The sequence below is a fragment of the Cyprinus carpio genome, chromosome A4, assembly GCF_018340385.1.
Source record: "Cyprinus carpio isolate SPL01 chromosome A4, ASM1834038v1, whole genome shotgun sequence".
Lineage (NCBI taxonomy): Eukaryota > Metazoa > Chordata > Actinopteri > Cypriniformes > Cyprinidae > Cyprinus > Cyprinus carpio.
The window spans coordinates 3,642,546-3,665,886 of NC_056575.1; the positions used below are offsets into that span (position 1 = coordinate 3,642,546).

Here is a 23,341-nt window from a genome sequence, read left to right on the forward strand (position 1 = left end):
ATTATAATAAAACTGCACAGACTTTTCTGTGCACTCAACTCAATTTAAACAGTAATTTCAAGCTCTTTCTGTGTGTAGTGTGCAGCTCTGAGCCGCAGAACTTGCAGGCCGACTCTCAGAACTACACGGGTATTGTGGTGACCTGGGAAAGGCCGCGGGCCGTCTATGACACCACCATTGAGCGCTACTCCGTCACCTACCAGAGACTGCAGGGCAAAGACCCGCCAAAACAACAGTATCTCACAGACGGAGACCAGGATGTGGTGAGCACTTTTAGATCGTCCACTTGAGCCATGATTAATATAACTGTGTTGAGTGAAGTACAGTAGGGATATTTCACTTAGCACTGTAAACTGATAGCTGATAGTTCAAGGTTACACTAGTCCTGATGGTTAGAAACAGGTGTTATAGTATTATCTTGTTTTTTTTCAGGGGGCCATTATCCATCATCTGCTGGCGAACAGTAGTTATGTTGTCCAGGTGGTGGCGCTGTGCACCAATGGCTTGACTGGAAAAATGAGTGACCAGGTGATTGTGGACATGCCTCTCGAAGACCCTGGTAAACAAAAATTTAAAAATCTCACAAAAATATCAAGAAATGTCTGGGTCATATTTTACAACAAAATCAAAAGTGAAAAAAAAAACCTCTAATAATAGATGTAGACATTTATTTTAAAGAAAATGATTATTTTTTTTATTTCATTTAAAGAAAATAAAATTTTCCTTTACATTTAGGCACATTTACAATAACAATAATGAGGAAAAGCTCTATATTAATAATGTAAATAAAATAAAAAATCTTTATTTATTATAAACATTATATGTATTTTTAATAATAACATGTTATAATTGTACTTTGCAGATCTGCCTTAAATAAGCATTAAAAACAATAGTTTGTTTTACTGAATTTATTTATTATTATTTAAAAAACAACTGTCTAGTTATAATGTACAGTAATTATTATTGTTATATAAATTATTATTATTATATAGTATTTGTTTTACTAAATTTATATATAAATAATATAAAAAACTGTGTAGTGTATATGATGTACTGGAATTAATAATAATAATAATAATAATAATTTAATTATCATTGTTGTTGTTATTATTAATTATCAGGAAATTTTACTCATTTTTGTACAATTTTATTTTATGGAAAATATCTCAAAAATAAAAATGTCTTATTTTGGGGTAAAATATGACACTGATTTTGTGTGTGTGTGTTATTCACCCTGTTATTTAGCATGAATATTTATGTCTTCAAAGTAATTTAGTGATATTTCCTTTAACCCCGCAGTAAATGAGCCTGATCCCTTTGGCGATTTAACAGAATCAGAGGAATATAATGAGGTGATATTTTTATTATCTACATTCAGAAACAAAATCATGAATGATGAATCATGAGCACTTTTATGGAGTTCCATGAGCATCTTGAGTAAAACATGACATATTTAAATTTCAGGAAAGAACATCACCTGCTTCCAACTCTCCGCCCGGCCGAATTCTCATCCGTGATTCCGGGAGTTCCATCTCCATCACCACGGCGACGGACCAACCAGGCTTCCTGTTCCCCGTCATCAAGACGACCCCGATTACAGTCCGACGTAAAATGACAGAGGAGTCTTCACTGTTATGGTCACCTGACCAAAACAAGAGCAGAAATGAGACCAAACGGCCACTGAACAGACTCCTTCCAGAGGAGCGCGGCCACCTTCCTCACAGCAACATGCAGGTCACAGACGTCTACTATGAAGACATCCTCAGCACCACAAAAACCACACCAGTCCAAAACAACGACCTTCTCACTACGCTGCCAGATGCTCAGGACCAAGAAACCTCAACCATGACAGCCAACACTTTAAAAACCACTGCTAAACCTGCAGTAAACACAACCTCAATAGCTAATGCTAGCACTGCCACCACTGGATCAGCGGTTTCAGCCTCTATGAAGATCATTTCTCAGACCACTCAGCCCCTGTTTAATGGTAAGACAGTCTTTTTCAGGGTGTTTTCTTAATCAAAACCTCACTAAATGCTAACTTGCTTGTAGGGAAGTCATGAAGATGACTAGTGGTAAAGCTTGCAACAGTACTAGGTAGTTTGGTGATCGCAGTGTTTCCCAACAGTTTTCATCTTAAGATCTCCTTCGTAAACATCAGCCTTGTGAAAAAGAAGTACACTTTAGCATACTTAAGTATTTGAGTACTTATTACGGAAATATCTATTTTAAAAGAACATACATAAGTGTGAACTGAATGTAATGCATGTTAATTGCAATTAAATGAAAATGTATTGTAGTTTAAATTTATATGAAATGCTATTAGAGTGCTTTTTTGACACGTTTAAGTAAATCTTTGTCATTTCAAAATTACTTCATAACTCATAAAGTAAACTGCTGAAAATAATGACAAGCATTAAGTAAAGTAAAATGTTTTTAAATATGTTTTGATGATGAAATCGCAATTACATTTAAAATATATTAACATTTAAACTAAATAACACGCTACAGTTCCAATTATATTCCTGTGCTTTAGTATGTTAGTCAATGCATCAAAATTAGTGTACTACTTTAAAGCATGACAAAAGATTAAAACGTTATGATTTAAAATATACTTAAAGTAAAACTTTTTAAAAGTGTACTTAAGTGTCATGAAAGTGTACTTTCTTTAAAAGGGCCTTTTATTTCATAAATATATTATGTGCAAGTACAGTTCTTTAAAGATTTAATGTTCATTACAAGTGCAGATACAATTAAGTGCACTTCTTTTTCACAAAGGGAAAACCAGAAAAACATTTATTTTGATATCATTTAGCATTACCAATATTACAATAATTCACTTTTAAGCTACAAACCATTGCTACCAAGGCCTGAAAAACTCTCTTCATCTCTCTTTATCTTCTTCTTTTTTAAAAAGTTTTGACAGTTCTAGAGTTCTAAACTTTCTCGAATGGTGAATTTATTTTGAGATGAAACCCAAAAGAGACGTTTTGTAAACATAGTCACTTTTTTCATATGGTGGAATTTAACTACCAAAGAAGCTCAACAAGTATGTGTGTAGAAATATCACCCCCAAACAAAAGCGTTCTCATTTATACAAATTTAATGCAAAGTTACATCTTATAGGTTACAAAAAATGTACAGGTTTAATAAAGCAAAACTGTCTTTCAGAATCTGCAACTCCTGGTTGGGAATCACTATTTTAAAGGGATAGTTCACCCAAAAATGAAACTTCTGTAATCTTTTACTCACTTTCAAGTAGTTCCAAACCTGTAGGAGTTTTTCTTCTGCTGAACACACAAGATCATCATTTGAAGAATGTTAGCAACCAAACAGTTGACGGTAGCCATTGACTTCATAGTATGGGAAAAAATACTGTGGAAGTCAGTGGCTACGGTCAACTGTTTGGTTGCTAACATTCTTCAAAAAAAAGAAAGAAACTCATACAGGTTATACAGGTCATACATGAACTCTTTCAACTTTCAGAAACGCTTAAGTTGATTTTGGTGCAATTGCTACCATATACATAGAATAAATATGTGATTGCCGTGTTGTGCCACGAATACTCAAGAAAAGCTTTGCGCATTTGTAATGCACCTGCTGGACCCTCTCTTCTCAGTTGGTTTGCTCGCTGGTGGTGGTTCCTCTCTTGCTCCTGTGCATTCAGTTTTACCTTCTTTGCATGGTGATGGCGCCCCCTTGGTGGTGGCTTTAGGTATTGCAAGATAAATGTAGATTAATTCAGCTGTAGATTAGCACTTCCAAGGGCTTCTTTCCTCCGCCATAAACGCTTCTAGAGGAGATTTGAAGTCTTAACTCTTCAGACGTGTTTGTTACAGCCACATCGTTCAATAATCAGAAGGTATCAATGGTTCATGATGCCTCAAATCTCTATGAATCCTCAACCACTATTTTGGAGGAGGGCTCTGCTCATCTTCCTTCTTCCGGAGAATTCAGCGGATCGGGGTCCGCGATCTTCCTGGAGGAGCTTGACCGGGAATGGGAGCTCGACCAAACCCGGTCGGCTCTCAAAGAGTCCCATCTGAGCTACAGCGGTAGATCTGAAGATGAAAACAGAGAGGGACTGTCCTCTACTTTCTACTTTGAGAGCGAGCGAGAGGCGGCCACCACCGAAGGACCAGAGAAGCAGGTGTTTCTGTCATGGGTGACCTGGTCAGCTGAGTCTGACACTGGCTCTGGACAAGGAGGGTCAGTGATCTCTCAAAGCGATGATATTCCCATACAGCTCACAATTCCTGAACTCACTATCCAAGAGTCAGAGGAAGACCAGAACGCAGGTAAAACTTGTGAATGATGTCAAAACAACATTTGGAGAATGAAATCATGACTGCTTTTATGGCTCTTAATGAGTTAGCAGTTGGTTGCATTTTGGTAGCTCCTTGAATGTGCCGAATATCGTGTAATGTATCACTGATTAATGGATGGATTAAGGGCTGTTTTGCTCCTGTTTCCATCATCAGAGGCGAGTAACAGCAGTCCGGAGTCTCGTGTCGGGATGGTGGGAGGTACAGAGAAGGAGAAGAGGACGGTTGTTCCTCTGGCTGTGGTTTCCACGCTCGCTGTCCTGTGTCTGCTAGTGCTGGTGGGGATTCTCATCTACTGGAGGTATAAGATCTTCAAACATGCATCAGCATGTAAACGTTTGCTTTAAGATTATGTGTGCCATGTGCATCTGTGCTAAAAACTCAGGAAAACGTGTCCAGATCACATTTAACCCAAAATCAAAAAACTTGTGTCAGGAGCATTTTCAGAAGCATTTTATAACAATCAGGCACATTCCCCACAATTCTCATTACTGTGTTGTATCTGTGCATTTTACTTGTGAGGTTTTAGTTTTGTTTTTTTGGTCCCTTTATTCAGATTAGATTCTCTTAATTTTCTTCCCACATAAAGTAAAAAGCTAATATTTTAATGTTTCCATCTGTATCTTACAGAAGGTGCTTTCAAACGGCACAGTTTTATGTAGAGGACAACATTTCAGCCCGAGCCATCTCTGCCCCATCAACCCCTCTTCTTCTGCCTTCAGGTAACAAAAGCTACTCAAAGAAAAAGATTATATATTTTCTTTCATATCTTACCTTATTCATTTATTTATTTAATGTCTTGCAAGTTATTTATTTTTTATTTTCATATTGTCATTTTATTTATTTCATGCGTTATCATGTCTGTTGTAATTTATTTGTTAATTTTCACATCTTGACTTGAACTATAAATATTAATACATGTTATCTATTTATTTATTTTATGGCTTGTCATTTTATTTGTTTATGTATTTCATGCCTCATTAGCTATTTATTATTTGTTTCTAAATCTTTTTTTTTTTCTTTTTGTTGGCAGAGGACAATGAAGCTCTCCCAGTAAAGGAATTCGTAAAACACGTTGCTGATCTTCACGCAAATCACACATTCTCCAAAAAATTTGAGGTACTTGTGATTTTTATCGCTTTAGGTCTTTTTTGACATTTCTTAATACGTAAACTTAAGCATTGCACCTTATTATGCAATATAAACATATCAAATAGTGTGTTAATGTCATAAACTAATGAATATGAGTGCAACGGGGCAGCATGTAAAGCGGGGGGTATACAGGCGTCTGCATGGACACCCACACAGAGCGTCAGCCCCGTCTAAACCCCTCTGTAGCATGAAAACACATGCAAACGTGCCTCATGTACCTGCACTGGTGCCTCTCGGACATTCATTGTGCTTCTCTGCATTCTCACTCCCTCCCTTATTAGATCTTGAAAGAGTCTTACGAGGTAAGACACATCTCCCTTTGTTTTAGTGTTTGTTGTTACTTGTTCTTTTTCATTGTTGTTATTCTTCTGTTCATTGTATTGACGTGTCAGCGTTGCTCTTTGCATGGTTAGTATGCATGATAAAGTGGAATAGTTTTTGAGGTGTGATTTTGTCAGTGATGGGATAAAATGTTTCTTCTAGGAGATTCAGGGCTGTACGGCAGACATCGGCATCACTACGGACAGCTCCAACCATCCAGACAATAAGATCAAGAACAGATACATTAACATCCTGGCCTGTATGAGACTTTATATCACTCATCCATAACAAAATAAGAGATGCATTTATAAAAAAAAAACAAAAAAAAAACTAATAAGCCTTTTTTTTGTACTCTCAGATGATCACAGTCGAGTTAAACTCTCTCAAAACTCTGACAAAGATGGAAAAGTAGGGGACTACATTAATGCCAACTATGTGGATGTAAGTGTACATTTTATACTAAATTTTAAATGCTGTAATGATGAAACATAAATGTTTTTGCAATATGTTACCACGTCTGATGGCCAATATACTGTATATAATTAAAACATTTTGGGTTGGTAAGATTTGAATGTTTTAAAGTTTCTTCTGCTAAACAAGGCTGCATTTATTTGATCAAAAATACAACAAAATAAGTAATATAGTGAAATATTATTTTTCTATGCGAGTATATGTTAAAATGTAATTTATTCCTGTGATCAAAGCTGAATTTTCAGCATCATTACTCCAGTCATCAGTGTCACATGATCCTGCATAAATCATTCTAATATGCTGATTTGCTGCTCAAGAAACATTTCTGATTATTGTTGAAAACAGTTGTGCTGCTTCATATTCATATGAATAGAAAGCTCAAAAGAACAGTATTTCTTATTTATTCAAAAAACATAATAAGGAGACACTTCTTTTAGGAAAGTGGATGCGGTTCTCAGCCGATGCAGTCTCAGAATGACCAGAATTTTGTTTTATTTATTGGTTTGTCAAGAGTGTTGGTAGAAATGAACATGATCTGATTGTAATGATTATCTTTAGGGCTACAATCAGCCGAAAGCATATATAGCGGCCCAGGGTCCGCTGAAGGGCAGTCTGGAAGACTTCTGGAGGATGATATGGGAGCAGAACGTGGGTGTGATTGTCATGATCACTAACCTGGTGGAGAAGGGCCGGGTAATGCTGTTATCACTCTTAGATTAGATCGTTAAAAATGATGCTTCCAAAAGGGTTTTTTTTCGCAGTGATGCCATAGAAGAACCATTTTGGTTCCCAAACAACCTATCAGTGAACAGTTTTTAAAAGAACCATTTTTAATAGTCTAAAGAACCTTTTTCCACTCTAAAGAACATTGAAAGGTTCCATGGATGTTTTTTCATGGAACCATCAATGCCAAAAAAGAACCTTTATTTTTGAGAGTGTAATGAAAGAAATGGAAATATAAAACAACTTAATCATGGTCTGATGAGATTCCTTACCATATATACATGGTGTGTGTGAATCAAACAGAGAAAATGTGACCAGTATTGGCCCTTGGAGAATCAGGAAGACTATGGATGCTTCCTAGTCACGCTGAAGAGCACCAAAACTCTTGCCTACTACACACAGAGGACGTTCACCTTGAGGAACGTTAATGTCAAGAAGGTCAGTAACTACACCATACGTCACCAGAAACCCTTGAGGATATTTCCAGCTAAGGTTCTGTCAAAGGTTTCTCAAAGTTATGAACAAACATTACTGTAACAGTACTGTTAATAAAATGAGTTATTTGCTTTTTACTAATATTCCTAAAACATTAGCATAAAAAAGTTTTATTTCTGAAATAAATTAGTTGGATGTTCGTCTAACATTTTCTAAATGTTACTTCAGAGAACATTCAGAGAACATTCAGAGAACTTCAGAGAACATTCAGAATTAATGTTTTCATAACTTAAAGTGATAGTTCACCCAAAAATGAAAATTTGATGCTTACCCCCAGGGCATCCAAGATGTAGGTGACTTTGTTTCTTCAGTAGAACACAAACAAAGATTTGTAACTGAAACCGTTGCAGTCTGTCAGTCATATAATGGAAGTGAATGGGAATCAAAAAAAAACATACACAAACAAAACCAAACAAAAATTGGATGACAGACTTATAAATGCATTACCGCCACCTATCTCTCAAATAAACCATTGACACTCTATCTACAATCTCTATTAGGAGTGTCAATGGTCCACCTGAGAGATAGGTGGTGGTAATGCACTTATAAGTCTGCAATCCGCCGTAAAGCAAGAAGAAGAAGCATCAGTTAGAAGAATACGTTCAGTTTCTTGCACAGACCGATCGTTTTGTGTCTTTACACATCAATGTATCGTCACGAGCTGCAGGGTTTAATTTGCTTTTGTTTGTGTATGTTTTTTTTGACTCTTAAAGCCGGGATTCCCATCCACTTACATTATATAACTGACAGACTGCAACGGTTTGTTTTTTTTTTTTTTTTTTTTTTTTTTTTTTTTGTGTTTTTTTTTTTTTTTTTTTTTTTTTTTTTTTTTTTTTTTTTTTTTTTTTTGTGTGTTTTTAGGTTTTTTTTGTAAAAATCTAAGTTTTTTTTTTGTTGTTTTTTTTTTTTTTTTTTTTTTTTTTTTTTGGTTTTTTTTTTTTTTTTTTTTTTTTTTTTTTTTTTTTTTTTTTTTTTTTTTTTTTTTTTTTTGAGTTAAAAATCTTAGTTTGTGTTCTACTGAAGAAAAAAAGTCACCTACATCTTGGATGCTCTGGGGGTAAGCAGATAAACATCAAATTTTCATTTTTGGGTGAACTATCCCTTTAATGGGAATGTGACCATAATGTTCTTAGACACTTTTGGCTTCCTTTCCCCCGTCAGGGCTCACAGAAGAGTCGCAGTCAGGAGAGGACAGTGTTTCACTTTCATTACACTCAGTGGCCCGACATGGGCGTCCCAGAATACACTCTGCCCCTGCTGTCGTTTGTGCGGGCGTCCTCGCAGCCCAGGACGAATGATATGGGGCCTGTGGTGGTGCACTGCAGGTAGACATCAGCGTTAAGTTATTAAGCATAAAATTATTATGGTGAAGTTATTATGGTCATTGATTTGACTGCACTGATACTATTGGATGAGAACTGCTACATTGAGCTGGAAAATGACAATATTGTCTTCTGTCAAACTGGCTGCTTATAGCTGATTCAACTTAGTCATAATTGATGAACACTGACACTTATTTATGGGAGCTTGTTTCTGCCATGGAATAAAATTAAAAAAAAATAATTTTTAATATTTGAATTCTGAGAAAAGGAAAAAGTCAGAATTGTGAAATTGTGAAAAAGTGTCACAGTTATATTATATATACTGTGTGTGTGTGTATATATATAGTAAGAATTGTGAGATGTGAATTTTAGAACAAAATTGAGTTGAATAAGGGCATTATTCTATTCATTGATCCTGGACCACAAAACCAAAAATCGATATTGAGATTTATACATAATCTGAAAGCTGAAGAAATAGGCTTTCATTAATGTGTGGTTTGTTAGGATCGGATATTTAGCCGAGATACAACTATTTGAAAATCTGGAATCTGAGGGTGCAAAAAAAATCTAAATATTGAGAAAATCGCCTTTAAAGTTGTCCAAATAAAGTTCTTGGCAATGAATATTACTAATCAAAAATTAAGTTTTGATATATTTGCAGTAGGAAATTTACAAAATATCTTCATGGAACATGATCTTTACTTAATATCCTTATGATTTCTGGCATAAAAGAACCCATACAATGTTTTTTTGCTTATTGCTACAAATTTCCCCAGGCACTTAAGACTGGTTTTGTGCTCCAGAGTCACATATAGCACTATATCATAAAGGTGACCTGACTTGAAGTAAGAGTTGATAACAGTTGGTGACGGACATCAGGATGTTTGAATGTGTGATTCGCAGTGCCGGTGTGGGAAGAACAGGAACCTACATTGTGATCGACAGCATGTTGAAGCAGATCAAGGAGGAAAGTGCAGTGAACATCATGGGATTCCTCAAACACATTCGTACCCAGAGGAATTACCTGGTGCAGACTGAGGTTCGACAACATATATTATTTCAAACCTTTTCATACCTTAGTCGCGTGCAACATGACATATCCATCATACTTGTGTGTGCGAGCAGGAGCAGTACATCTTCATCCATGATGCTCTAGTGGAGGCCATCAGGAGTAAAGAGACCCTGGTCTCCGCCAGTCACATTCACACGCATGTGTATGATCTCCTCACGCCGGGACCTACAGGAAAGACCCGCCTGGAGAAACAGTTTAAGGTGAGACCCTTGGGTTTGTGATTCCACCATAATCACTATTACGCTGAGCAATTCATTGATCTTTCCTTTTGTTCCTGTAGCTGGTGAGTCAGAGTTGTGTGAAACAGAGCGATTACACAGTGGCTTTGAAGGAGTGCAATGCTTCTAAAAACAGGACATCTTGTCTTATGCCTGGTGAGTGTGTGCAATAAAAAAATAAATAAATAATTAATTAACATACATTTTCTATATATATATATATGTGTGTGTGTGTGTGTGTGTGTGTGTGTGTGTGTGTGTGTAAAAGGGTAAGGGTAAAGTGAAAGGGTAACCTGTTTTATTTCCTAAATAATTTATTCTTTTTATTTATTTAATATGTATACATAAATATGTTAAATATAAATTAGAAATATGTATTAATATATCATATTTATTTATATGCATACATAAATATATTAAAAAATAAAAAGGTAACCTGTTTTTCTTTAAATAATTAAATTCAGTTAATTATTTATTTATATGCATGCATACATAAATTATATATATAAAAAGTGAAAGGGTAACCTGTTTTCATTGAAATAATTATATTCAGTTATTTATGCATTTAAAATATAATTGATTGGTTTATTTTTTTATTATAAATATTATTTATTATGAATAAATAATAGAATATTTATTTATATACATAAGTATAATATAAAGAATCAAAGGATAATCTGTTTTTCCACTAATTATAGGCAGTGTATTTATTTATCTATTTATTTAAAATATAATACATTTTTATAAAAAAATATTCTGTATTATTTATTAATATGCCATATTTATTTCTATACATACATAAACATAGAAAAAGTCAAAGGTAGTCTTTAAAAAAAAAGATTGATTTATATTCAAATGTTTATACATATTCAATCTTGTATTTATCATAAATATTTATATTATTTATTAAAATATCATATTTATAATAACTATTATATTTAATACTATTTAATAACTATATCTAATAATTTATAATATCATATTTGTATCCCGTTAAACCTTCCAAGAATTATATTCAGAATATATTAAAGATCTTTTTAAATTGTATTTAGAGATCTAATTAATCAGTGAGCTCATTGAGTTTTGTGAACTGTAGCAGCTGATCTTTATCCTCACATGTGCTCCATCTGTGCTTCAGTGGAGAGGTCAAGGGTCAGTCTGTCTACAGCACCTGGAGAATCATCAGACTACATCAATGCCTCGTATTTAATGGTAAGACTCTTGTTCTGATGCTCCTGTTTAGATTCGTGTATGTAATATGGTGTGATTCGACGAGTCTGTGCCATTTCCAGGGCTACCATCAGAGCCGCGAGTTCATCGTTACCCAGAATCCTCTGCCAAACACCATACAGGACTTTTGGAGGATGATCTGGGATCACAATGCACAGATCATAGTTTCTCTGCCAGATACGCAGAGCGCGGTGAGTCACACGCACACAAACACCTTTATACTGCTGCACACATCCTTATGTAATAACTGAGGCCTATCACTTCCTGACCATCACAGAGCAGTGACGGAGAGTGTGTGTACTGGCCCACTAAAGATCAGCCAATCAGCTGCGAGACCTTCACTGTCACCTTCAGGGGTGAGGACAAACTGTGCCTGTCCAATGGGGAGTCGCTTGTGGTACAGGACTTCATTTTGGAGGCCCTAAAGGTGAATAAAACTTATTTCATTTGCAGCTGCTCAGGGTAAACCTCACAAAACCTGTCAAGAACATGTATGGGTCATATTTCACCCCACAGTCAACAGGACAATATATATATATTTTTTTGCATAAAATTAATTTATTGACATTTTAGTGCCATTAGAATTTTTTTTATTGCTATGATATTTTCATTGTGATATTACTTTCATGATAATTAAATGTATTTTACAACTCAATACAGGAAAATAAATAAAGAAATGGCAGTAGTTGTTGTACTGCCTTTATTTAAAAAAATATGTAATTACAGTAGTTTTTACTATATTACAGTAATGAGAATCACTCATGAAATGGTTTGACATTTAAAGTAAAGTATTTAAAGTAAAACATCTGGACACATAACAGTACATATGACAATTTATAATATTGTACAAAAAAATATAATGTTATTTATAATTATTATTTACAATATTATTCATGTATACTATTATTATTAAATATGTAAATGTAAAATAATCAGTAAAAACTGATAATAAATAAATAGTAGTAGTAGTTGTACTGCCTTTATTTAATTTTTTACTATATTACAAAAATGAAATGCTAATGAGAATCACTTGAAAAAATTATGTGAAATTAAAGAAAAACTTAAGTGAAAGATCTGGACACATTACAGCAATGAAAATGTATAATACTGTAAAATATTATTCATAATTATTATTATTATAACTATTCTTTATAATATTATTAAATTAGAATATTATAAATTCATTATAATTATTATTATTAAAATACCACTGTGTAATAATGTATAATGTAATTTAATATGTAAATGTAAAATAATCAGAAAAAAACTTGTAAGTGGCACTAAGAAAGGCTTAAATTTTTCATGTAAAAGTATATATTTTTGTTGATTTTGAGGTTTTTGTGACATTAAAAACAAATCAAATTGAACACTTTCACATTGAACATTTCTGAAAGTCGTACTGGACATTGCACCTCTGAAGCAGTTAATTCTATGGAGCAACAGAAATGTGGTGATTTTGTTTTGCGTGGCTGTGTGTGACAGGACGACTATGTGCTGGAGGTACGGCAGTACCAGAGCCCTCGCTGGCCGAACCCTGACAGCCCCATCAGCAGCTCCTTTGAGCCCCTCATCATCATCAGAGAAGAGAGCTCACGTCGAGAGGGACCCGCCATCATCCATGATGGGTAGAGTCTCAAAGCATTTACAAGAAAGACTCTATCAGTGACTGATATAGAGAGGAGTGTGTCATTCCTCACCGTGTCTGTGCAGGTCTGGAGGGACGAGTGCTGCTTTACTCTGTTCACTGACCACCCTGGTTAACCAGCTGGAAGAGGAGAACAGTGTAAACGTTTATCAGACCGCCAGAATGATGAACCTCATGAGGCCGGGAGTCTTCAATGATATTGTAAGATGACTGTATAAGATGTGAATCATAAAATGTGCATGGTTAAAGGAATACACTCACAAATGAAGATGTACTGAAACTGCTCACCAATGGATCCTCTGGAGTGAATGGGTGCCGTCAGAATGAGAATCCAAACAGCTGATAAAAACATCACAATTATCCACACCACTCCAGTCCATCAGTTAATGTCTTATGAAGAGAAAAGCTGCGTGTTTGTAAGCTGTTTGGACTCTCATTCTGACGGCACCCATTCACTGCAGAGGTGAGCAAGTGATGCAAAGCTATATTTCTCCAAATCTGTTCTGACGAAACAAACACATCTTGGATGGAGTGAGTGTGAGAAATGTTCAGTAAGTTCTCATTTTTGGGTCCTGTGTGTGCAGGATCAGTATCAGTTCCTCTACAAAGCCATCCTGAGTTTGGTGAGCACCAAGGAGGACGAGAGAGCTCTTCACCACTCGGAAAACAACGGCACAGTTCCCGCTAACCCTTCAGAAAGCCTGGAGTCTCTCATGTAGATATACAGACCACTGTCACCCTTCACCCAAGGAAGTGTACATTGAATCAAGAGAAAGTAGTTTTTGAAACCCTCCTTAAGTCTCTACACAGACTACGTGGGTACAGGATAAACTATAATTCGGTCTTTTATTGTGCCTTTTCATCGCCTTTGTACTTTAAAATGCTTTGATATAATATTACTGTTGTAACTAATGCCAAAATTTCTACTCTTTGGAAAAGCAGTGACTGCTGTATTGCTGGTGATGTCTTAGATTTTAGTCGGACATAACTGTTGAAGAAATATTTATAAGTAGCAGGGCAGAAGATTTCATATGATATCTATTTGTGTGTAAAAAAAATCTTAGATATAAAAGCATTCTTGAATGTAGCCTCATAGTTTAGAAAAGAGAGGTGTGATTCTAATATATAAAACCACACCAACAGACCAAAACACATTTATATGACTAGTGCTTCTTTTTTACTGTTTGTTATTGTAGAAATTGAATGTTTCTGTTTTTTTTTTTTTTTCATTGTAGAGAAATGTCTTAATTAACTTAGTTGATATGTTGTAACAGACATGTTTCGTACATTTCTCATTTGTAATATGTACCACATCCTTCTAGATTTAAATCTGTCTTTTCATAAGCACCATTCAGTTATATATCTCCATATTTATCAACTTATATTTAAACTGTCCAATCATTTAGGCCTTTTGTCAAGCATTAACACAGAACGTACTTGGATACAAGAAAGCAAGCAAAGTAAAAAAAAACAAAACAGGATTTTCCACGCACATCATTTCTTCTACACTCGCGAGTGTTTGTCATTTCTTAACATTGTACTTTCTTCCATTGAGCTTCCAAACTGCTGACCACAAAATGTAAGTGAAGTGAAATATTTTGTGTAAAAGTGTTGCAGTGCGATTATTTGAGAGACTACATATCATTTTTAACATAAAATATTAATGTCAGTCAGTCTGTAGGCACGTCTACTAACCAAAAGCATAAAAATGTAAAATTTAAGTATTTTGATCTAATTACGTAATTGATTATATTATGATAATTGAGTAATGTATTATACATTCAGATTTTATGACCTTTCAAGATAATATTTGAGAGATTCAAATAATTTTACGTCAAAACGTTAATGTTAATTTAAGGCCAAAGGCACGCTATATAGCACAAATTCATAAAAATACACACACACACACACACACACACAAAAAAAAAAAAATTGCATATTGTATGTGTTATTCGGCTTCCAATGGATTGATATTTGATGTTTATTTTTGGTCATTTTACGTTTTTATTGGAGCTTGTGTCAGACCTCAGTCTCATTCAGCACAAGGCTACAACTCCAAATCAAAACTGATTTTATAATATATGCACATATACATTTTACTCTAAAAGTCCTTCACTGGAGTAATTGTTCCCTCTCATTGCCTGGTCAAATTTGATAGAATGGTTAATTGCGTAATATTTCCTATATCATATGATCTCATAATGTGCTGGCAATGATGAGTTCATAGTAAGTTTCATTTCCAGCTCAATCTATGACAAACAGCTGTAATAAAAGAAACCGCACAACCTAACTGGACAGAGTTTATTTATTTAGTATTTAATATAAACATGATATATGTACACGAACATCGTGAGGACTTCAGATGGGCCATTTCCACTGGTTCGCCGGTGCTTCCTCTACGAGAGGTTCCCACGGTTTCCATTCTGTCATCTTCCTGGACAGAGCCAGCTCAGCCTCAGCCTGCAGACACCAGACAGACGGAGGTACAGCACGCTGTATTCACTCTCTATAAACGCACTTCTCTAAATGAGGCTTTGCGATCTTCTCACCTGTGCAATAACCTCCTCAATCTGCCCACAGTTGATTTTTTTTTCAAGCTTTTCTACGTCTGGCTCCTTTATAGCACAAACGTGACATATATAGAAATTAGGACGCATATCAATATGCATTTTAATACTTAAACCTAAATCTCAAATTTCTCACAGCTTTGACGTGGTTGAATCTGTCGTTGATCAGTTGCTCGGTGTATTTTCTGTAAGCGGCATCCTGAGGCATAGTTTGTAGAGAGCCCAGGATCTTTGTGTACAGAATCCGAAGACGTTGGGGAAAGAAAGCAACAATTCAATAGACAGCATTCTGATATGTACAAGTCCTCTAACTCAAAACACAACTTTACAACAAACAAAACACCTAGATTGTACATGCAAGTACAAAAATATATGCAAGAAAAAATAGAATTGATGAAAATTAAATCAAAACACTCACCTCATGTGGATTGTGGGAGACAGCAAGGCCAACCAAGCCTGTGGTCTAAAAACAAGACGACCAAAAGATGCATATTTCCATGCATGAACATTACTCTTGAATGAACGCGTCAAATAAAGTCATTCAACATTTAACCATTAATACAAAATTCACCATTCTATAAATCTCACTTTTAAGTGTCAAATGCACAACTTGATTTCCCATGCACGACATTTACATCTCCAAAAGGACACTAAACCACCGAACTAATCACTTGTATTATTATTATAAACCCTATTTTCTGTAGGATGGCGGTAATTCAGGTTTCACTACAAAACAAAGCACAACTCGTGCATTTAAATACATGCAACGCTGGGGACAGACGTACAGAAAACGAGGAGATATTCAAAAGCTCCAGTATTTAGAAACAAGATTAATTTACGGATGAATATCAATAGTTTTAATGATATATTTTCATGACCTCCGCACGTACCTTCTTGATCAAACCAGCCATTTCTGCTGACGCAACTTCCGTCGCCTGAGTGTGACGTCCGAGGCCCGTAGTTAACTGTTTATTGACCAGATAAAATAAATCATAAATTCGACCCTGTTTAACATTTTCTCCGTAAGTTTAAGAATGATATTGATGTTAATTGCTCTTTGCACTAGGAAACTGTACCCCACATCTTCTGGCACTGTAGTGATGTTAAACAGTTAACAGGTATGATGCTTCTATGTTTATCAAAGGAAAAGGTACTCTTTCATTTTAATTTGCATTAAATGAAACTCCTTTCTCCTGGCTTTATAATGTCTGTTGTATTGTTCTGTATCTGTCGTTTAAAGCATAATAATAATAAAAATAAAAAAGTTAACTGTTTATTAAATATTATTTGTTCTTTTTTTAGCCAAGTTCTCTATATATTATTTAAGTTTTAAATATTAAATGATTTATTTTATTTTATTAATTAAATATCTCAAAATTAAATTACTCAATATCGTATTACAAAATTAAAAATAACTACTATAAATTAAAATCAAAAAATTAAAATTAAATTCCTCTTCCTACTAAAAAAAAAATGGCTGCCCACTGCTCCGGGTGTGTGTGTTCATTTTTAAAAATGATCTATTATGTGATCTATTATGTCTTGAAATTAATCTCTTAAAATTAAATTTGTCTGCCTTGTCTTACTAAATAATACTAATACTAATGTAATAATAATGTCTTACTAAATAATACTAATACTAATGTAATAATAATTTTTAAAAAACAATGTAAATTTATTTTAACAAAATGAATCAAAAATATTGTACAAATTCAATGTCACAACAACAATATTGTACTTTGTTCCTTAAAAGTACTTTACTTTAAAAGTATGCTTTTTAAAAATATTTTACATATATAAATCAAATCGCTGTAAATGAAGTCTTAAATTAATTGCAGCAGTATAATACTTAAAATTCACCACAGGAGGATGGTTTAGTCTCTCTTACTAGAGGCTTAAAAATATCATTTATTTATTTTAGGAAATCATTTTTTCAGTAATCAATAATTTATCAAAAAAAAAAAAAAAAAAAAAATATATATATATATATATAAATGCAAGACAATTTAAAACAAGATATTTTTGATAGAAAATATAGACAAAAAATAAGTTGCAAATTTGCAATTCCACAAGTCACCACACGAGGGCAGTAACTTTCCTCTGATTCTAGTTTATGTGAAAAAACCTCCTCGGAGTCTTTAAGTCTACGGCTGGTCAGAGCGACTCTGTCTTTGATTAATGCTGATACACTAATTGGCCACAAAAGGGAGCTGAACACATATTTACCCTTAATTAATAGGGATTTTTCCACTATGGAAAAAACTAAAGTACTGTAACAGACACTGTCATAGCCAGCATTTTATCTTTGAGTAGTAGAAATAAAATACCGATTGAATATTTAAATATTCATAATAAGGATTGATGTGTTCATCTCCCTCTTGTGGCCAATTAGTGTATAAAGCAGAACTGAAACCAATATTTTTGTTTAGCCGGATAATAACAGTTCTGGATTTAAAATTCAAAGTTCTTGCGATGTCAGTGACTATCAAGGACTGTAACTGAGTATTTTTGATAATGATAATCTTAATAAATATTTAAAAGAAAGCACAAGGTCTTGAGGTTTAAATGACAAAAATTAAACTGATAGTAATACATTCTAATGTAAAAGACCAAAAACTGTTTTCAGCACAGTCACTGTGGTACAGTGGATAACTGCTCACCTTTGGCTTTGAAATTACTCGTTCAAATCCATTGTTTTATCACTTAAAATGAGATTCAAACAAGATAAAACTTTGAAAACGAATAAAGTGCAGCGGTGCAGAGGCTGAACATGTTACGTAATGTGAAGCTGCGCCAGAGACGTGTTCAAAGCACACAGATGTCATGAATGCCTTTTACTCAGCTAAACTTAAAATCTAAATGACCATAAAAACAAAACCTCACAGCTTCTGTGGCTCAGTGGTTAAACACTTGCAAATGTGAAAGTCTGGGTTCAAATCCACCAATCACTAAAGTTATTCATGGTTTAGGAAAAAAAATCTCTCAAAAAAAGCCTGTCCGAAACATTCATCAGCTCTACAGACTCAGTGGATGAGGAGATAAAGCTTTGTGTTTTAACTTGGGAGATCTGAGTTCAAATCCCATTAGTTCTTAATTTAAATCCATCTCAATTAAATTGATCCATGATGGGTTAGTGGATAAACACACGTCCTCTGAGGATGAGACTGTGATGGAGACATGGGTTCAAATCCCACACAGAGCTTCTTTTAACTTCTTTATTGGGAAATCACAGGTAAACAGTCAAATATAAGTTCCTTCGGGTGCTCCAGCAAGAGTCTGTGGCTCGCAGGTAAGAGCGCTGCCTCACGGTTCAGAGGTTGCTGGTTTGATCCCAGCCAGATCTCTGCGATACGAGTGAATGGAGGAGTGTGTGTGAAGGCGCGCCTGAAGAAGGGGGATATCAGTACGGTCTCCCCCTGGAGCTTCCAGCACTGTGACCCGCAGCGGTTATACTTTTGCACACACTGAAAAAAATAAACAAAGCTGCATAAAAATTCTCATCCCGCGTCCCTTCCCCAGCTACTTAGGTTACCATCATTTGCTTTTCAAAGGGAAGGCCCTCAAAAAGAAGATGATGGTAACCTACATGTTTAGTGCACTAGAACACACATTCACACACGAGATACTTCACCTGTCCATGAGCAGATGTCCATCATTACAGTCAACATCTGTCCACACGTCCAGAGCTCTGCTTCCAACCAACAACACATCACTTCTTCTGGAGAGTCAACACACACATACACACATTATTAGACATACTGCATATCAAGACTAAAAACAGGTCATTAAAATAAAGAACTATATGAATGTTGCTATTTATAAAACACTGCAGACTCTATTATACATCTGTAACACTGTCTCAATCAGTTTAATTCAGTTTACTGTTCATTTTTAACTCTGATGATGCTATTAATTGAATTACTTTCTTGCAGGCCACAAAAAAAAAAAAACTACAATGAAAATACTGAATAATAATAATAAACAATCTTCCCATCCAAAATAATCCCTGATCTACAAAACATGAGAATAGGATTATATAAACATCAAGAGTAAATGATTCAGTGTTTAGTCACTGACTGCAAACTGCTCTAACATCACATTTAATATTTTGCATCATGCTTTTAATTTTTTGCGACAATTGTTTTTTTTTTTTTTTCACTATAAAACAGCATTTTAAAGGCTGTGCTCTTATTATGTCCGTCAGAACTAGAATCATCAGAGCTTCACACAACAGCTGCTGCACGATCAACAGACAAACAGCACGAGCCCTCATTATTACACTTTACAAAGTCAATATCAGGGCGATTCGATCAGAGATTATAAACGAAACGCAACAACTACAGAATCATCTGCTAAACAGCGCGTGCACGTCACTGAACAAGAGAAATGCGCTTTAAGTTACTTACAGCAGAATCTCCACACACTCTATTCAATCTCATCAACTGACCTTGTGTCGGATTTATTTGCAGATTAGCTGAAAAACATGTTGTTAAACTGACATTGACAGCTCTCATCTGCGGGATCCGCACGTGTTGTTGTTGTTGTGACTCTCATAGACAGTAAAAGAAATGGACACAGCGACCCCATTGGAACTCAATTGAGACAAGTGAAGCCCATTTTTAGCGATTTTTAGAACTTCCGTTTCTGACGCGCAGACTCAAACTAATCTTGATGACGTCAGCAACCTGTCTGACAGATGTAAACCTTCTAGTAGCTGTGCGTGCAAACTGCCATCGTTAATCTTGCAGAGACGGCGAGCTTGAGCGGGGAGTTTCTTTGGCCTGAGTGAGCAGGAGTAAGTATTCTGATTAATTATTTTGTATAGTATTTTAAAATGTAACGCCAGTACGCCATATCTCTTGACGTCTCCCCGATTGCCTGCGAGCTTCTCCTCCTGTCTGTACGGTAATTTCTCTACTTTGCGACAGAGAGTCGAGTGGTTATGACGCAATCGTTAGCCTATTTTTTACAAAAACTGTTTTCTACGGGGCCATAATGTAACATAGAAGGTAATGGAGCCCTTTATACATCGTCGTGTATCTTTAGAAATAAATAATGGACAAATGGAGTCTTTAAACGCCTCAGATGTAAAGTTATTCGCTGTCAAAGTGACGCCAAAATGAATGGGAGTCAATAGGATGCTAACGCAAGTGAAGTTCTGCTACAAGATGGCGGCACCCGGCCGACTTCAACTTCCGGTCGACTTCCTTCCCCCCTGGTGACTCTCGAGCGTCATGTTGTCACGCAGTCGAAGGTGTCAGACTGAAGCTGAAACCCGCTTGCGCCGCCTCGTGGAGCGGATGAAAAATTGCACTTCGGTTTCTCTCATTCTGCTATTCGTGAAAAATGTTAGATTTTTTTAAAATGTGTATTTAAACAAAAACAGAGAGAACAGAATAAATTCCTGTTTAAGTTCATTAGACTCAATTTGTAGCGGTGTAATTCACAAAAATCACCACAGGAGGGCCTGCTTTAGGTCCTCTGACTTTTTTGCATTTCATTTTGTTTTAGTAGAAGAGGACAGAACAAAATCACACACAAACAATGAGCTAAAATAGCAACGCACAAAAAACACCACAGGAGGGCGTTCGTTAGTCTTGGGTCACAGTAGACTCATTAGACACGTTGTGGTGAGTTTTGTGAATTACAGTCCAGTCAAATAAACCTAAACTGGTGTCGCCCTCCTGTGGTGATTTTTGTGAATGACATGCTGCATTGATTATAATAAATGCTCATGTGAAAGACCAAAGACAACAGTGTATTCAGCACAATCTCAGTGGTACAGAGGATAATCGCCTTTTGGTGTAAAAAAAGAACTGTGTCAAATCCAGCAAGTTTTACTGAAAACGAGGTTTACATTACAAACATAAAATGACAGTAAACCATCTGTTTTATCTGAAGCACAGTGGTGCAGTGGCTATACATGGGATTTTGACTCATGAAGCTGCAACAGAGATGTGTTCAAATTGGCATTAAACGTCTTTTACTCAGCTTAAACCTACAACAATATAAACTTTAAAATAAATCTAAATGACTTTAAAATCAAAAAACAGCATCACTGCTTCTGTGGCTCAGTGGTTGAAGTCATCAGTCACAAACAGGAAAGTCCTGGTTCAAACCCCATGATTATTATTCATCATTTAGAACAAATCTCTCAATAAAAGCCTGTTCGAAATGTTCATCAGCTCCACAGACTCAAATCAGACTATTGCTTACTTTAAATCGATCTCAGCCAACAAAGTCACTGAAACGCTAAAACAAACGTGGAATCCATGATGGGTTAGTGGATAAACACATGTTCTCTGAAGATGAGACTGTGATGGAGATGTGAGTTCAAATCCCACCTCCAAAAATCATATACGCAGCTTCTTTCAACTTCTTTATTGGGAAATCACAGGTAAACAGTCAAATATAAGTTCCTTCAGGTGCTCCAGCAAGAGATCTGTGGCTCGCAGGTAAGAGCGCTGCCTCACGGTTCAGAGGCTGCTGGTTCGATCCCAGCCAGGTCTCTGCAATACGAGTGAATGGAGGAGTGTGTGTGAAGGTGTGCCTGAAGAAGGGGGATACCAGTACGGTCTCCCCCTGGAGCTTCTGGCACTGTGACCAGCAGCGGTTATACTTTTGCACACACTGAAAAAAATAAATAAAGCTGCATAAAAAATCTCATCCCGCGTCCCTTCCCCAGCTACTTAGGTTCTCATCATTTGCTTTTCAAAGAGGAGGCCCTCAAAAAGAAGATGATGGTAACCTACATGTTTAGTGCACTAGAACACACATTCACACACGAGATACTTCACCTGTCCATGAGCAGATGTCCATCATTACAGTCAACATCTGTCCACACGTCCAGAGCTCTGCTTCCAACCAACAACACATCACTTCTTCTGGAGAGTCAACACACATACACACATTATTAGACATACTGCACATCAAGACTAAAAACAGGTCATTAAAAAAAATATATATATATTAGTGTTGCATATTTATAAAACACTGCAGACTCTATTATACTTCTGTAACGCTTTCTCAATCAGTTTAATTTAGTTTACTATTCTTTCGGTTCAGCCCCCCCCTGCCCCCCCCCAAAAAAACCAATGGAAATGCCGAATAATAATAAAAAACAATCTTCCCATCTAAAATAATCCCCGAACAAAACCTGAGAACAGGATTATAGAAACATCGCGAGCAAATGATTCGCAATAAAAGCAATCGCAGAGTGTTTTTACGACATATGTTTTAAAACAAATAAAAGAGCATTTTAAAGGCTGTGCTCTTATTATGTCCGTCAGAACTAGAATCATCAGAGCTTCACACAACAGCTGCTGCACGATCAACAGACAAACAGCACGAGCCCTCGTTATTACACTTTACAAAGTCAATATCAGGGCCATTCGATCAGAGATTATAAACGAAACGCAACAACTACAGAATCATCTGCTAAACAGCGCGTGCACGTCACTGAACAAGAGAAATGCGCTTTAAGTTACTTACAGGTGAGTCGCGTCACACTCGATGCCAGCGTTTCATCGGACCGTGTGTCGGATTTATTTGCAGATTAGCTGAAAAACATGTTGTTAAACTGACATTGACAGCTCTCATCTGCAGGATCCGCACGTGTTGTTGTTGTTGTGACTCTCGAGCGTCATGTTGTCACGCAGTCGAAGGTGTCAGACTGAAGCTGAAGCCCGCTTGCGCCGCCTCGTGGAGCGGATGAAAAACCGCACTTCAGTTTCTCTGCTATTCGTGAGAAATTGTTGATTTTTATTAAATATAAATATATAACAAAACAAAAACAGATAG

General features: G+C 35.7%; 2 protein-coding genes and 2 long non-coding RNA genes across 8 annotated transcripts in view; 1 reads left to right on the top strand and 3 right to left on the bottom strand.

Moving 5' to 3' along the window:
- Positions 1 to 14,482, top strand: part of LOC109045659 (receptor-type tyrosine-protein phosphatase zeta-like) — a 36,479-nt gene extending 21,997 nt beyond the window's left edge. For 2 of the 4 annotated variants that reach the window (XM_042747088.1, XM_042747099.1), the window contains exons 9-31: positions 79 to 263; positions 433 to 559; positions 1,300 to 1,352; positions 1,465 to 1,987; positions 3,840 to 4,298; positions 4,482 to 4,626; positions 4,956 to 5,047; positions 5,359 to 5,444; positions 5,759 to 5,779; positions 5,961 to 6,057; positions 6,157 to 6,239; positions 6,828 to 6,962; positions 7,296 to 7,430; positions 8,649 to 8,812; positions 9,713 to 9,848; positions 9,935 to 10,081; positions 10,162 to 10,255; positions 11,238 to 11,311; positions 11,392 to 11,520; positions 11,607 to 11,756; positions 12,812 to 12,954; positions 13,040 to 13,175; positions 13,559 to 14,482. In XM_042747088.1, the coding sequence (XP_042603022.1) occupies positions 79 to 263; positions 433 to 559; positions 1,300 to 1,352; positions 1,465 to 1,987; positions 3,840 to 4,298; positions 4,482 to 4,626; positions 4,956 to 5,047; positions 5,359 to 5,444; positions 5,759 to 5,779; positions 5,961 to 6,057; positions 6,157 to 6,239; positions 6,828 to 6,962; positions 7,296 to 7,430; positions 8,649 to 8,812; positions 9,713 to 9,848; positions 9,935 to 10,081; positions 10,162 to 10,255; positions 11,238 to 11,311; positions 11,392 to 11,520; positions 11,607 to 11,756; positions 12,812 to 12,954; positions 13,040 to 13,175; positions 13,559 to 13,693 (3,449 nt within the window). In that variant the 3' untranslated portion in view covers positions 13,694 to 14,482. The remainder of the gene's footprint in view (positions 1 to 78; positions 264 to 432; positions 560 to 1,299; positions 1,353 to 1,464; positions 1,988 to 3,839; positions 4,299 to 4,481; positions 4,627 to 4,955; positions 5,048 to 5,358; positions 5,445 to 5,758; positions 5,780 to 5,960; positions 6,058 to 6,156; positions 6,240 to 6,827; positions 6,963 to 7,295; positions 7,431 to 8,648; positions 8,813 to 9,712; positions 9,849 to 9,934; positions 10,082 to 10,161; positions 10,256 to 11,237; positions 11,312 to 11,391; positions 11,521 to 11,606; positions 11,757 to 12,811; positions 12,955 to 13,039; positions 13,176 to 13,558) is intronic. The other 2 variants (XM_042747092.1, XM_042747105.1) reach the window with 2 other exon arrangements.
- Positions 14,483 to 15,261: 779 nt separating this feature from the next.
- Positions 15,262 to 20,132, bottom strand: LOC109076033 (NADH dehydrogenase [ubiquinone] 1 alpha subcomplex subunit 5-like). Of its 2 annotated transcripts, XM_042748242.1 has the most exons (6): positions 20,093 to 20,132; positions 16,432 to 16,446; positions 15,960 to 16,004; positions 15,678 to 15,794; positions 15,524 to 15,589; positions 15,262 to 15,434 (listed from the first exon to the last, which is right to left on the bottom strand). In XM_042748242.1, exons 1-6 carry the CDS (start codon positions 20,126 to 20,128, stop codon positions 15,333 to 15,335), a joined length of 381 nt encoding a protein of 126 aa, XP_042604176.1. In that variant the 5' UTR covers positions 20,129 to 20,132; the 3' UTR covers positions 15,262 to 15,332. The 2 variants fall into 2 exon arrangements, with proteins under 2 accessions (XP_042604176.1, XP_018947409.2); XM_019091864.2 differs by lacking the exon at positions 20,093 to 20,132 and having other exon boundaries at positions 16,432 to 16,548.
- On the bottom strand, positions 18,743 to 19,379 carry LOC122141315. Its single transcript, XR_006157697.1, has 2 exons — positions 19,173 to 19,379; positions 18,743 to 19,005 (listed from the first exon to the last, which is right to left on the bottom strand). It is a non-coding gene; the product is annotated as an uncharacterized LOC122141315 (long non-coding RNA).
- Positions 20,133 to 21,280: 1,148 nt separating the features above from the next.
- On the bottom strand, positions 21,281 to 23,236 carry LOC122141314. The gene is made up of 3 exons (XR_006157696.1): positions 23,033 to 23,236; positions 22,339 to 22,425; positions 21,281 to 22,171 (listed from the first exon to the last, which is right to left on the bottom strand). It is a non-coding gene; the product is annotated as an uncharacterized LOC122141314 (long non-coding RNA).
- Between the last annotated feature and the right edge of the window lie 105 nt (positions 23,237 to 23,341).